The 16,611-nt window shown below is 35.7% G+C and overlaps 1 protein-coding gene across 2 annotated transcripts in view; it reads left to right on the top strand.

The window, feature by feature from the left end:
* The window catches only part of LOC126975441 (FHIP family protein AGAP011705), a 43,023-nt gene extending 31,573 nt beyond the window's left edge, over nt 1-11,450 (top strand). For both annotated transcript variants that reach the window (XM_050823332.1, XM_050823333.1), the window contains exons 13-16: nt 955-1,133; nt 2,113-2,248; nt 3,878-3,994; nt 7,828-11,450. In XM_050823332.1, coding sequence (XP_050679289.1) covers nt 955-1,133; nt 2,113-2,248; nt 3,878-3,994; nt 7,828-8,042 — 647 coding nt within the window. In that variant the 3' untranslated portion in view covers nt 8,043-11,450. The remainder of the gene's footprint in view (nt 1-954; nt 1,134-2,112; nt 2,249-3,877; nt 3,995-7,827) is intronic.
* The last annotated feature ends 5,161 nt before the right edge of the window (nt 11,451-16,611 follow it).

Raw genomic sequence — 16,611 nt, forward strand, 5'->3', positions numbered from 1 at the left:
CCCTGTACGATAAGTGACACGTATATGAAGTTGAATTCGGAGACATCACAAAAAAAACCATTAGATTAAATGCTACAGTAAAACGAACATTTTATACCAAATGTTTTCAAAAATCTTGAGAAACCCTAACTTAAACTAATGGTATAATAAATTATTCTACCAGTAAACTAAGGAAATCGCCCTCACCTCGGTCCAATGGCGTTTTGCCGCCGCTCACACGTCCTTCGCAGGGTACATGAATGAAATGAGTGTGTGGGAGGGGCAAAATTAATATGGCCGCAGGCAGAGGTGTCCAAACTTTTATAATTGGGTATTTTTTAATCTGCTAATACTAATATACGCCTCAAGATATAGTATAGGATTTTTTAGCAGCCTGTTTACAAAACTTATACAAAATTTAAAATATTTTTTGTTAATTACGAAATTTGTAGAAGTTCAATCATTACACTAATGATTATTTAGTTTTTCTTTGTTCTTGTAATAATGTCACAGCAGTACTGTCAAAGTGTGTGTGCCATAATTTAATTCCATAGAATTATTCATACATAAATAAGTTTTGAATTTAAAAAATATCAAGGGTCACAAATCGAAATAAAAGCTATCTTATCTCTCAAGTTGGAAAATTGGATTAAAATTGGTTTAGTAGTTTAGGAGTTCACCGTGGGCAAACAACTTGAAACAAAATATTATATAAAAAGATATATCTTTAGAATATATTATTACTTTTTTCAAACAAGTAGACTAACTATAACTTTAATTAAATTTTTATGACAAGTCCATTTTCAAGTAGAGGACAGCAACAGATTACATACACCCTGTATATATGAGGCTTGGCTGACCACCATAACTCTGCACCCGTAATCACTTCGGTTGTAGAATTGTTATTTCACAAAGAATCTTATTTCTTTATTATTTATACTCTGACTTCCTAAAATGTGTTTGCTATCGTTTCAGGCCCCCTATTGTGTAGCCTCCTCAAGAAGACGTCACTGCTGCTGGAAGCGGATGTGACGTCACACTGTCACGTGACGGGCGTCATCAGCAAGCTGTGCGCTCTCAGTGCACCGATACTGTCCTCGCTACTGCTGTGTCCCACGCTAGTCACTGGTCACAATGTGCCCTCTCTGTACCAGGTACACTATGTTCTATCTAGCTTTAACTAATCGAGTAACTTCTTCTTATTCTTTTCGTGCCTCTTCAATTAGCTTTTTGAATTCGTTAAACCGGTGCGATACAACAATTTTTCGAGGGTGGTAATCCTGGATATATCGTAGCTAAGACTTCCAACGAGATTTTGGTAAACATAATCAGGGTTGGGTGCACTACATTTTATTTCGTTTTATAACGACTCAGATTACATCGTCTCTGGAATGGGTAGATGATAACGCTTAACATTAGGTTAAAGTCGTTTGGTCGTTTCATTAATTTATTCCGGATATTTTTTACCTGTCACTTTAACCGACATTTTACTCACACAACAAGACCCCGTTGAGTACAGAGGCATGCATCTCAGATCAATTTAAGGTACAGACGTCATCATTGGTTGCTGGGCACTCACCAGCTGGGCTGACACTCAAAGTTGTCAAGTGGTAAAATGATACATATCTATAAAACAATGCTATAGCCAAATAAGACATATGGCATACAACAATAGTCTGAAGCCATTGCCACTTTGACTTTATTCTGAGACAAACTTCAAATTCACCATGGTTAAAACCAACAGAGTTTGAAATTCTCGACATACCAATAATTAGGGTAAAATTGCTTCCTTTGGTGATTATAATTATAAAGAGATACTGCAAGAGCAGCCTAATGATTTTGCGGGGCAACTTACAATCCCTGAAGCCATTCGTCATTGGTCATCTTCAACCAGCAGAGTCGGCATGAAGATTAACTGAACAAAATTGAGGGCTGTAAACCAGTGGGTCTTGTACTCATTGCAAGATAAGTATCAGGAAAAAATATTATTCTCGTTAAACAAAAACTACATCTTGCTCCTGAATGAGGTGGACGTCTTGAACAATGCTGCGAATTTTGTTTGAAATAAATTCCACCACCGTTGTTTTTGCGTACGCAATATTTTCTGTTAAATATTGTCATATATATTTGTAGATACTGAACCAGCTGCGCCAGGAAGTGGATATGTTGCTGGAGAGCTCGGATCGAGTGGAGCAACTCGTGGACGAAGCCAGGGTGTTCCTTATCCGCCGGGAGATGGCGCTCGTGCGACGGCCTGTGCACGAACTCGGTGAGTCAAATCTCGGTTGTCAGGTATTTGGTGAATTTGAAATAAAATATGATCAATATTCCGGCTGCATGGGGTAATAATAATTCAAATTACCGCGGCTCTAATACAAAAATAGACGAAACAACACGAAAGTCTTTGAAAAAATTGTACGTTCTTTTTTCAACCATATCGAACTGGAAACTGTGCTGGAGACTTTTTGACATAATTAAGTTGTAACTAAGTAGGTTGTTATAGGTTCCTTTAAAACCACACTGTTCGGTTTTGTCCTGATACGTAGATGTGACTCCACGTGGCTTATCAGATGGACGATGTAAAACGAGCCACTAATACGAAAACAGACGTTAAAAGATGAGATTCCGGTGGTTGTAAGTTTATGACTGAAGGTCACTAAGACGTGTCAGTTCAGAAACACAAGAGCCGGCGGAAGATTCCACAAAGTGGTTGTGACAGGCAGAAAACAGGCGAAAGTTTCTTGCGATTAGGTTGATTGTGGATTGTCAGATATCACTGTGATGCACATGATATTTCGCATTTTGACGATCACGTCATCCGACATCAGCCCGGTGGTGGTTAATTTCATTCTATTAGCTAAATTTCAAGCTCTTCTGTTACTTTAAAGTCTTAAAGGAATTGCCGATTAGCATCACAAAATTTTGAATCTTTCGAATGTCCCAGATTATTCATGATGATTTTATGGATAATCTGGTAATTACATCCTATTTTATTTGCGCACAGCAAGTAGTTAGACGGGGTAGTAACAGCTGACTGGCACGTGCGTGTAGTGGGGGCTGCAATTGGGAAGTCTTCTTCAAAGCCCCGCCAACACAACGAATTCTTTTATATCGTTGCGCAAAAATAGGATACAAATGATTTTAATTTGGTTAAGTTATTTAATTAAAAAAAAACCTGTGTGCAATTCACACGTGGTAGAAGTTCCTTCAAAAAGTATGTAAAATTTTATTATAAAAATGATGAAAAAACTCTACAAACGTTTATATTATTATAAACTGTAAACGTATACTAAACACCAAAGTTGTTGTAATGCCTTTTCTCATGTTTTGTACTACGCATGCGTGCACAAGCAAACTCCCACTATGCCTTCGTAAACATGATTAGAGAGGATACAAAGCAGAGCACAAAGAGAACCACGAACATCAACAAGACAGTACTTGTATTTTAAGGATGTGCATTATGCACGAACCTGCTAACTGCATATGAAGTCCTGGTACATGTTGCTAGAATGACACAATTAGACAGACATTACTATCACCGCTACCATATTTATAATCTCTTGGTGTCCATGTAGCGCATGACGTCAGAATATTATATGAGAGTATACTCGCGTCATACATGAGACAACCTCTTCTTCAACTATGATCGCCTGGTACCAAGGCTCTGTATAATGCTTCCTATCACATTTTCTCCCACGCTATAAATCTTCTGAATTTTTTTCGTTTTCGTTGACTTTCAAATCACAATGATGCTAAAGAAGTTTTGGCTAAAAGAAACAATAAAATTACAAATATTTGGTACTAAAATCGTTTTTACTGTTTTGCTTTGCAAAATTCAAATCATCCTGTAAAAAGATAATAAATATAACAGGCAATTTTAACCCTTATTCTTATACAGGCAGAACAAGAAATTCGAACACGCAGCAAACGGAAAGCAATTCATTTGATCGCAGCGATTCAAAACGACGGAGCTTCTCATCCAGCTTCACCAGTATATTCGCTAAGAAAGTGCCACGTAAGTAATTCGTATTGCCGATGTGAATTTTTACCATTAATTTTATTTTTCACGTTTAACAATGAGCATAAAAAACACTATTTCAGTACAGTATAAATACACATTGAACTTTTCCCTAAATCCATTTAATTTCACTTACAAAAGATACACACAGCACTTATGTTGCACAATACGTCAGCTGTATAGCTACAGATATACTGCTATAAGCATTTCAGTTTTCCTGTACCAAAAAGTGCTCAACGCGGGTAAAGAAGTTTTCACTTGTCACAAGAGTGACTGAAGGCAGGTTCGTGTTTAATTTTTAATAACTCAATATTATTAATAACCCAAACTCTTTTTACGTTTAGTTACGTTTGTCGCCATTTTGACGTTTGACATTCTACTTGACTTCAGCGACCTCTATTTTCATTCTTTCTTTTTTTTTTGTAAAATGTGTTCATAAAATACATTTTAAAATAATGATGCTTTACCAATTTTTTGTGCATTCAGTCAAGTTTCAGCGTTTTTTTTTATCGTACAATGCGTTCGGATGGTCTTTTTTATAGATTTCTTTAAAATTACCAATCTCCGGCATCACACATAATTGATGTGACAATGTTAAAGTTGAAAGATGATACAACCTTTAAATAAAACACTTTTAAAGGATTAAAACGCGTGTAATTGTAACGGTTTTACATTAGGTGTTTGCGTAAAATTTTTATTTTATAACACCCGACGTTTCAAGACTGCAGATGTAGTGATTCAAAGATAGTATTTGTCATAGCTGTCATTATGAAGTTTAGCGTCATTTATTTCGTTGGAGCCATCTCCAAGGAAATTTGCTGTACACAGATGGTTTTTGGCAAAATTTACTGACAATGTCCTCTTCTTTTTTGGTATATGTACTTATGGGTTTTAATTTAGAGATTTTTGGATCCCAGGTTTTAGATAATTTTAGATGGAAACACCTAATGTAAAACAGTTACAATTACACGCGTTTTAATCCTTTAAAAGTGTTTTATTTAATTGTGTAACACTCGCGTTAATCAAAGAAAATACAACCTGACAAACACAGAATTCAGTATAGAGTGACAGTATAAATATGAAAATTTTTACGTTGTTACTAGTACCTCGCTAAATGCTAATAGAGATCTATTTGTTATTTAAATTATGAAAATGTACAGGGTGCGGCAGAAAGAACTCCCCTATTTTAGAAGGCAATAAAAACAAAACCTTATTAGATACAAAAAAATAAATTTTATTAAAATAAAGTGTACAAAATGCCATTTACATTTCTATATTTACATTAAATTAAAGCCGTCGGGTACGGGTTCTAAACAATACATTACTTAAATGCCGACCTACGTTGTTGATGCATTCATTAAGTCTCTCTCGGAATGTGTCCATTACTCCTCGTTTGTTATTGCTTCCTTTAGAGCATCTATGGTTCTGGGGCGATTCTGAAACACTTTGGATTTGAGATGTCCCCATAGGAAGAAATCGCAAGGTGTCAAATCTGGTGAGCGTGGAGGCCACCCGATATCACCTCGTAGCGATAAAATGTGTCCAGGAAACATGTCTCTGAGGGTGTCAAGAGATCGCCGAGATGTGTGCGAAGTTGCGCCATCTTGCTGAAACCAAACATTGCCAGCTCCATGTTCATTAAAATATCGTCCAACTTTGGCCGAAGAAAGTTTTCCAACATTGCACAATAACGATCACTGTTAACCGTAACTGTTACACCGTCTTCTTCAAAAAAATATGGACCCAGCACACCACCCTGATGAACAGCACACCAAACAGTTACTTTTGGGCTATGAAGCGGACGTTCATGAAGTTCTTGGGGGTTATGATCAGACCAATATCTAAAATTTTGTTTATTTACTGCACCTGACAGATGAAAATGGGCTTCGTCCGAAAAAAGGATGACATTTGTGCGGCACACGTTTGTAAGAACGTCTTGACACAATCTTGTTCGGGTTTCAAAGTCTCTATTACTCAATTCTTGAGTCATCACAACCTTATATGGATGCATCTTCAGATCTCGATGGAGAATTCTGCGAGCTGAGGTCCTACAAGGTGACTGCTGAATTGAATCTCTCACCAACGCGACATTTTCAGGCCCTGTTGCAGTGCGAGGACGGCCAGGAGATTTTCTTTTTAACGCAGAACTTGTTTCTCTAAAATTCTGAGTCCATGTGTAAATCGTTTTTTTATCAGGAACAGGGTCATGCCGACCAAGCTCAAAGTGAACGCGGAACGATCGCTGCGTAGCTATCGGCGAACCGCCATTTTTAATGAACTGTTCAACAACGAATGCACGATGCGCACCCGACCAAGCCATGGCTAGCACTGACAATGGCACGTACACAGCAGTCGAATAACACTACCCCCACCACTCTGCACCATTCCCACTCGTAGCAGCGCAGCTTTAAAATCGGGGAGTTCTTTCTGCCGCACCCTGTATAAAAGATTTAAATATTAAAATTTTTAAAAACTTTATTTCAACAGTTATAATAATGTACTTTTGTGTACTAGCAACACTAATATTGTCTTTGCCTTTTTATGGTTTTGATAAATAAGAGAATATATTATTCTCTATTTACTTGAATTGTAACCGAAAAAGACTGAAAGAAGTCAAAGTCAAAATATCTTTATTCGATGAACTCATATTTGATCATTTTGAATCGTCAATTTAAGGTTTCTTATAATATTAAGAGCTACATACATACAAGTATATATAAAATTCTCGTGTCATCGTGTTAAACTTTGAACTCCTCCGAAAGGGCTTGACCGATTCTCATGAAATTTTGAGAGCATATTGGGTAGGTCTGAGAATCGGACACCATCTATTTTTCATCCCCCTAAATGTTAAGGGTGGTCCACACGAAATTTTTTTTTTGAATTTTTTTGACATTTTTTTTAAATTTGTTTGATTTGTTTCAGTCAGCTCTAAAAAATACATACAACTTCCCATCTACGATCAACAGTTACTTTTGTATCGCGATTTTAATATCGGTAATACAACGTTTGCTGGGTCAGCTAGTGTTATATAAAAATACATATAATATATTCATTATAAATCTAGTATCTTTTTAATTAGAATATTATGCCAGTATATCACAGTAACGGGACGTTATTTTTATACTCACCTACTTGAGTGATAGAGACAACGCTGACACTACTTAATAATAACGTCAATGTTAATAAACTCGGCCTCTTTATATGAAGCATTCTAAAATTGGTAATCTGAGATTGAAATTTTAATCCATTTCCTGCATTTCTAGTCCTTTCTCTGTTTTGTTATTAGCTGTTTTTTGAATTCATCTATGTTTAATATTTATATTTTTTTTTATTCTCAAAAAATCTGTAATAATAATGATCGAATTTTGAAAATGGTCGTGAGATGTTTTAGTTTCTCGAACGCAAACGCCATGATCATGATCGCCTCGAGTATTCAAAAAGATGAGAGTTTTAATTGTTAAACTCTTTTGAAGGTGTCTTAATAGATTTTTTTTTATGGAATAGGAGGACAAGCGAGCGTACGGGTCACCTGGTGTTAAGTGATCACCGCCGCCCACATTCTCTTGCAACACCAGAGGAATCACAAGAGCGTTGCCGGCCTTTAAGGAAGGTGTACGCGCTTTTTTTGAAGGTACCCATGTCGTATCGTCCCGGAAACACCGCACAAGGAAGCTCATTCCACAGCTTTGTAGTACGAGGGAGAAAGTTTCTTGAAAACCGCACTGTGGAGGACCGCCACACATCCAGATGGTGGGGATGATATCCTAACTTGTGGCGTGTCGTGCGAAGGTGAAATTCGGTTGCTAAAATAGATTGCTTTATTTTTCTAGCGACAACACAGCTGATTCCGATCAATCAGCCAAAACTGCCGGCCTTCACGCAAGAGTCATATTGGAATCAATCAGTCACACTGCGCGCCGTACTGAACGCGGTGCTGCTCGATGAGTGGCTCAAGGAACTATCGGCCTTATGTCAGGAGCACGCGTTGCGACTCGCCGCGCAAAACTACGAGGATGACACATACATACGTACGATAGCTTTATGACTGCGGGTCAAAGCCTCGCAGGGCAAGGCTAAGAAAAAAGTTGCCTTTTTCGAACCACATGTCGATACTAGAATGTAAATTATTTACTTAAGTTAATAGTGATAGTTGTTAATTAAAACGAGTCGAACTCGAGCACAGCACCGTGACGAAATCGAAAGGAGTTGTTCCAGAATACTATGGGCCCTGCGCCCTATGGCGTGACACACAGATACACATATTATGTTACTTACATAATGATGTACTAAACCTGTATTGCCAACAACAATTGAATGAATGACCTATATTGAATAATCATAAGTTTTTTTGCGTAATCTGATACTATATCTAGAAAATGTACAAAGAGGTGGCCCATTTCGGAACAAGTATTTTATTTGTGAGATAATATAAAGTTTTAATTGCATACAGTGCCACACAGAAAGACAGATGTGGCAAAAAAGAAAAGGTTTTTTACCTACGGAGCTTCTTAGAAAAATTTATCATAAGCCTTTATACCCAAGCACGCGACACAAAGGTGGGTAATGGTTTATCTGTGTGTTCTTAAATGATTATTCCTGCGTGGAGCTCTAGAGAAAAAATACTTAGGCCGATTTTATCCTCACAACCGTGCAAATGTCACTTAATATGTCACATAATAATCGGGTTATATTCCCAGTTCGAACATACTTGTTCGAATATCAATTAGTAATAATTAGAATTTCAACACAGCGAAGTACATCTTTTCTACTAAGTAGAACAATTATTTGACATTTATGTGTCTTGTCTGCAAACGAAACTATCTGGTAAAGTGAAGTGTTGGATGTTATTACTGTAGGGGAACTATCGCTCCTTGCTGTATAAAATGTTGCAAGAACACATAATTAAACTGCTGTTTTTTTGCATGCAATTTTTTAACAATATTTTGTGCTTCCAATAAAAAAACTGTGGGTAGTTATAAAAAAGTACAAATTATATATATTATGTTATGATAATGTAGATAGTTGGTCAAATTATACTTATTTTTATCTGCTTAAAAACAAATGGAAAAAAATAAAAAATATATTTTTGGAGAAATAAAAGCACCAAGAGGAAAAAATTTGTATAGTCAAGATAGGATCTGAGTATGAAGCGGCACTGTTGTTTGGTTTAGTTTTATTACAATTACAATTTATTACTTTGAAGGGTAGACTGGTGTTATTACAGAATGATGTGAACGGGATCGTATTGCAATACGCGTTAGGTCGTCTTGTGATACATAAAAAAGGTTGGTTTGTGCATTGCAACAGCTAACCAGCTGAGGATGATAATACGCAAGTCAATAACAATAGTTATTGTGTTTAAGAAATAACAAACTATAGCTAGTGGCAAAGCCAGTTTTAATATAAATTGTAAAATTATACGATTTCAGCTTATTTTTGAGGAAAGTTCTTACCTGGTATGGGATGCCTTGTTTACTATTTTATCTCTGTGCTTTTAACTGTCGAAATGATAAAATATTAAAAATTTAACAGAACAAAAGGTGAGAGTTTGTTTTACAATGTTTTATATCATTTTATTTATTTACTAGCATCACACAAATTTAATTACTTTTAATTTTTAAGTCTTGTTGACCTATATAATTTTACTCGACATTTTTGATACCTTATACTTTATAATAGGTCTACCATTTGTCAATTTTAACTTTGCCGACGAAGTTCTTTACTTAATTATCTGTAGGCACCTAATGTTAACTGTAATTTTAGGTAGATTTTAGAAAAATGCCATTATAGTAATTTTGAACTGTGATTTTGTAATGTTCAAAAATATACAATTGATTACAAATATTTATAGTAAATAATATTGTTAGTTTTAGATATAACGCGACACACATCACTTGATCCTTTATATAGAAGTAGCTTTACAATTACATTTATTTAGAATAGTGTTGTGTGACTTGCAATTTTTATATTTTATTTCAATTTTCGTAAGTTTAAGGTGAACAAATAAATACGAATGGTTTTGACATATTTTTTTTATGCTTTGGAAATGTTTTTAATGTTCGTGTTATTTTCGTAAAACGATAAACGGTTTTTGTCTTGTCTTTTTATATCTTGTTTTATTAAGTCGAACTTCCTTTTCGTATTAAAAACAAAATCGACAACTGAAAATAAGAGTTTCGATTATTGCTTTTATAGTAAACAAAAGTTTGCCTGATAAAGTGTAAATTTGCGCTCAAGTTACGTCCTTTTCCGTCCAAGGATGAATAAAAATATATGATATATTATTTATAGTATATATAAATAGATTGCACAGCATATATTCCTGATTTGTATTTGAATATCTGGAACTAAATTTTGATATACACAGCTTGATTATATATCTACCTTAATTCATATTAATATAAATACATGAAATTTTGATAAAACAAAATAGTATCACTAAAAGAGTTCTGTCTTATTAAACATTTGTTATACCACAGTTAAACTTGATATTTCCAAGTGTAATTTTAATAGCAAATAAAAAAAAATCTGGTGGGCTAATAAGATTTTAAATTGAACACTTGGCCATTTACATGATATGGAACAACGATCAAAATTATTTATAACTTGAATGAGGTTATTTTATTTTAATTTTTTTATATTTTTAATAATTCACGCAACATCACATTGCCAGTGATATTTTGTGTGTCTGGTATATAGTATTCGCTATTTTATAACTTGTGCTGTCAACACGGAATATAGTATGAGCAGAGCTTGTAAGCATATAGGGCATGTTGAGATATTGTGAAAACTTATTTTGTGATACCCTGCACAACTGTTTGAAGTGTAGCGATGTCAAAGTTACAGGTTTCCTAAAATTTCAAAGCATTAGAAAATAAATAAAGTTTTTTATTTTTTGTAGCAAATTGAATTATTTTACAAATTTATTTTTTAAATTAGTTGCACAAACTAAGGTCGATCGCACATTTCGCTCTGCACTTACAACTCGAACTCGAACAAATTATAACTTGGCGTCTTTTTATTAGGCAAATATGTGATGATACTTCAAGTTATTAATGTTAATATTTACAGTCTGTTTTCAGTTCAGTAATTTACAAAAGACAAATATATCAGCTCCACGAGCAATAGGTACTATCGAACAGATAGCCAGTAGAGTAGTACTAACTAACTAATATATATATATATGTTAAAAACTTTAAGCCACAGGTTTCAAGTTAAACACATTTGTGACGTAATAAATCACTTTATAACAATTATTTGCAAACAACATTTCACAAATAACATATGGATATCTCGATACTGAATTGATTGGTTGTTGTGTTGCCATTTTATAACAAACTAATTATGAACATTCATCTCGTTTGTGTAATAATAATTAAATGGATCTTAATAACATTGTTTGAAAATTTCAGAATTTAATATAATATTTTTTAATAAAATAATATTGTTTTAAGACGCAGTTTTTATTTATAATTATTATTTCCACCTAATAGAACTGTGACATCTCTATGTGTACTCCATAATTAGAGTACAGATTATTTATAGAGGCGTTAGAAAATCGTTGTCGGCCTTAGATGAGAGAGTATACTATATAAGTGGATCCCTAAGACGAGGTTCTAGAGTATTGAAGCCGGCTGATAATTCCACAATATGGCTGTGCGATGTAAGAAGTTTCTAGCGAAACAGGCTGTTGCGGTCTGCCAGGCTGTTGATACATGATGCGGGTTAAATTTTATATTTGAGGTGATGTGTGTTGGTCAAAAACAACTATTGGTAAAAAAATTCTCTGCGTATATAAATGCCAGGTCGAGGTTCCTCGCATGTTTCCTGGTCTGAAGAATGCGGGAGAAACATTTCAACGATTTATTCACGAAGTGCTCCGTGGATTACCTAGACTACGTTTTCCCATTCATCGATGATTTGCTCATAGCCTCAGCAAACAAGACTGGGCTTCGCGATCACCTAAGAACAGTCCTCAGAAGACTGGAAAGAAACGGAATCACTATCAACCCCACGAAATGTAACTTAGGCCAGACGGAAGTCAAATTTCTTGGATACATTGTATCAAAAAACGGTATACAACCACCAAAAAAGAAGATTAAAACCATTACCGAATATTCAAAGCCGAAAACTATAGAAGGCGATTCAGACGATTTCTAAGCATGCTAATTTTCTATCGTGACCACATACCGAATGCTGCAACAATACAAGCTCCGCTAAACGCTTACCTACACCATGTCAACAAATGCGATAAAACAATAATTGAATGGACCGACGAAGCATCGCAATCATTCGAAGAGTGCAAGAATAGCATATCTAAAGCTAGCTTACTCTCTCACCCATCACATAATGCCCCCATCGCAATATTCTGCGACGCGTTCTGACAATGCAGTCAGTGTCGTACTACAACAATACATCGAAAATAATTGGCAACCACTCGGTTACTTCTCAAAGAAATTCTCAGAGGCGGAGAAGAAATACTCAGCGTATGACAGAGAACTCTCAGCCGTCTATAAGTCAGTGAAACATTTCCGTAATATGTTTGAAGGATGTGAATTAATTATATTCACAGACCACAAACCACTCACATTCGCTATGAATAAAACACATACTGCAAACGAAACGCCACGCAAACGCGCCAATTATTATTCATCAGTGAATTGACAACCGATATTCGACACATTAGTGGAAAAAATAATTTAATTGCAGACGCATTAAGCCGCACAGAAACAATGTCGATTACAGTGAGATAGCGTACGCACAAGAGCGAGACAGCAACATAACACAACTCATTCAACAAGCAAACTTCATCTTCAAGAAAATAAATGTACCTAACACGAACTTATATTAAGCCGCCGAATTCCACCTTCGCACGACACGCCACAAGTTAGGATATCATCCTCACCATCTGGATGTGTGGCGGTCCTCCACAGTGCGGGTTTCAAGGAGCTTTCTTCCACGTACTACAAAGCTGTGGAATGAGCTTCCTTGTGCGGTGTTTCCGGGACGATACGATATGGGTACCTTCAAAAAAAGCGCGTACACCTTCCTTAAAGGCCGGAAACGCTCCTGTGAATCCTCTGGTGTTGCAAGAGATTGTGGGCGGCGGTGATCACTTAACAACAGGTGACCCGTACGCTCGTTTGTCCTCCTATTCCATAAAAACAAAAAAAAATCTTAGAATTATATTGCGAAACATCAAGTCATGTTCGTCCCTACCCCTACATGCCTACAGAATTCGGAAAACAAATTTTAATAGTGTACATAATATTACCCACCCAGGAATACGAACATCACGTAAATTAATATCTCAAAAATTCGTTTGGCCTTCAATGAATATCGACATCGGGAAGTGGAGTAAAACTTGTATAAATTGCCAGAAAAGCAAAATACAACGCCACACAGTCAGTAAAATCCTATGTTTTGACGGCACCGATCGCTTTCAGCATATAGATATCGTTGGACCTCTACCTACCTCTTCTCAAGGACATCGTTATCTGATAACAATGATCGACAGACATACCGGATAGCCTGAGGCAATCCCTAGCGACAATATTACAGCCGATACAATTGCAAATATCATCTACAATCACTGGATTGCAAGATTTGGATGCCCAGCAACATTAACTATTGTTCAAGGTCGACAATTTGAAAGTACTCTGTTTACCAACCTCATGAAAACTATGGGAGTTAAACGGATATGAGGTACTAGCTATAACCTAAAGAGTAACTTTCATCGTTGCTTGAAGACAGCCCTTCGTTCAAGGTTAACAAACACCTGTTCATGTATCAATGAACTACCAACCGTATTATTAGGCCTACGCGCAGTTTTACGATCGGACACAAGCGTTAGCGCCGCTGAACTAACATACGGTTATAACCTTCGCCTACCAGGTGATTTTTTCGACAAAAGCACACCAATATTATCTACCTTATTGGATACCTTAAGAGGTAGTACGTAGATAAATTACGTACCCAAATCGCCTCACCTAATTCACATCGTAATAACAAACACATTTTTGGTTATCAAGACTTACATACATGCATTCATGTGTTTATTAGAACAGATTCAGTAAAATCGCCATTACAAACACCATATGAAGGACCATACATTCATACGTCATCAAACGAAGCGGTAACGGTTTTACCATCACCAGGTCGCCAAACAAACATATCGATCGTTTAAAACCTGCATATGTATTAAATGAAACTGAAGAAAACACTACATTATATGTACCACCTTTACCTGTACAAGTTACCAATAACCTTACTAATACCAATGATATTATATACAATAAAGAGGTAGATATCGCACTAGCGCGCGCAAAATGTTATGTAAGCTAAGCGGAACGTTTTCGTTGCGTGACAATAATAATCTGAAATGCCAACCCGTGTGTTAAGAAAATGTAAACACTATGTTTGCAAGATATATACTAGTCAAAACAAAATAAGGGCCACCACGTTTTTACAGTATTCTCATGAATCCTTGAGGTTTAAAGGTTGATCAATGATTCAATTGGATAAATTGATTGATTTTTATTGTAGATAGAATAAAATAATGATGCATTCCATTAAAAAAAGAAATTTTCTCCACTTTTTCTAAGAATAAATTATCTAAAACTACCCACTTTAAACAATTATGCGGGTGGAATGCTCAAAAAATGTGTGTAAACAAATATGGTAACGGACACGGAAAAAGGACAAATAGTAAGTGTCATAGATTAATCAACCAGAAGTGAAATCGTAGGCAGAATACATAGCGTTCGTAACCGCTTAATTGCGGAACTTGAGTTTTCCTGTTAGTTAGCCTCTTTGTGAGCCTCTTTCTCAAATAATATTATGATGATTATTATAAGTTCTGGCTTTCAAAGTCTTATAATAAAGGTGGTATAGAATGAGATAAGTAAGAGCAGGCTATTTGATATTTTATTAGTACTTAATCTTGGAATGTATGTAACGTACCAGGAGGTCTACTCGCAAAATCGACAACGACACATTTGGAACGATACGATAATACTCCGAATATACCGCAACCACCCTGTCTGCTGCGGGATGATCGAGGTAGTATATTTTAGGACAATTTAGGAGATGATGTAAAAAAGGCGTTGTTGCATCGAATGTAATACGAAATTTAATATTTTTTAATAAACAAGTGCGTATAGCTGAACTACCAAACTACAAAAACAAGTTTTAGGGTGGGTAGCGGACGTAGACAGTAAGTGCTATCTGCTTGCGTAGGAGTTTTTTAAGTAACACTGCCATTTCCAATCAATGGATCATTTTTTGTTTCTCTTATTATCTTATTGTAATAAACCCTCAACAAAAAATATTAGTAAATAATATAATATACAAGAAATAATAATTGTAAACTTAAAACTTTTTGGGAGCCGTCGTTAGTAAAATTGTAAAAATGGAGCCCTTATTGTTAATACATTTCGGTTTTGTTTTGATATGTCTGTATGTTTTTTTTTTTATTTTATGTACAAATAATTTATATCATCAATATGGCTATATATTATAATCAATATTATTTTTTTTTTAAATCAATATAGCCATATTGATGATATAAATTATTTGTACATAAAATAAAAAATAAACCGTACTTTGATCATGTTTTCATAATAGATACAAATTCAACCAAGAAAAAATTCAACGAGCACACTTACCCAGTTACTTCTTGGAGAGGTGTGTTTGCCTTGTTGTGTATTATTATTTAAGTTCATATATGTACCAGTATTTATATGAACTATATTTATATTTTATACCAGTGGGGGCACATTTGCACAGGATGCCGCCTAGATTATGGTTTCCACAACAGGGCAGAGGCAGGGTGTGTCAATTACCACCAGCTGAACGTCCAGCCCCAGCTGAAATGATAATTTTGTGCGGCGGCCATCTTGGATTTCAAAAATGATCACAAAATCGTTATCTGCACCCTGGAGAACCTCGGACACGATATCCATATTGCTGAAATCATAATTTTGTGAGGCGGCCATCTTGGATTTCAAAAATGATCACAAAATCGTTCTCTGCACCCTCGAGAACCTCGGACACGATATCCATATTGCTGAAATCATAATTTTGTGCGGCGGCCATCTTGGATTTCAAAAATGATCACAAAATCGTTCTCTGCACCCTCGAGAACCTCGGATAGGATACCCATATTGCTGAAATCATGATTTTGTGCGGCGGCCATCTTGGATTTCAAAAATGATCCCAAAATCGTTCTCTCCACCCTCGAGAACCTCGGACACGATATCCATATTGATGAAATCATAATTTTGTGCGGCGGTCATCTTGGATTTATCTAACTTCCCTAAAGTACATATATACAAAAATCCCGCGTGGCATAATATTCAAAATAATATTACGTAAATTTTATTTTAGTACTTTCCTACTTACATTTACCTATATATTTCAACAAATACGCTGTCGCATAATCATTATTTTTTTACTATGATTCCCGCTTTGTACTTGTTAAAATCTTACGTAATGTGAGCCCGAGAGACACGAACACAGTAACCTTCCTTGACAGTGGTCACGGGCGTACTGCTGGCTTGAGCGAGCATGCAACCAAACGCGTCGCGTTTGGTTTATTACGAAAAAAATTAATA

The sequence above is a fragment of the Leptidea sinapis genome, chromosome 36 (genome assembly GCF_905404315.1).
Source record: "Leptidea sinapis chromosome 36, ilLepSina1.1, whole genome shotgun sequence".
Lineage (NCBI taxonomy): Eukaryota > Metazoa > Arthropoda > Insecta > Lepidoptera > Pieridae > Leptidea > Leptidea sinapis.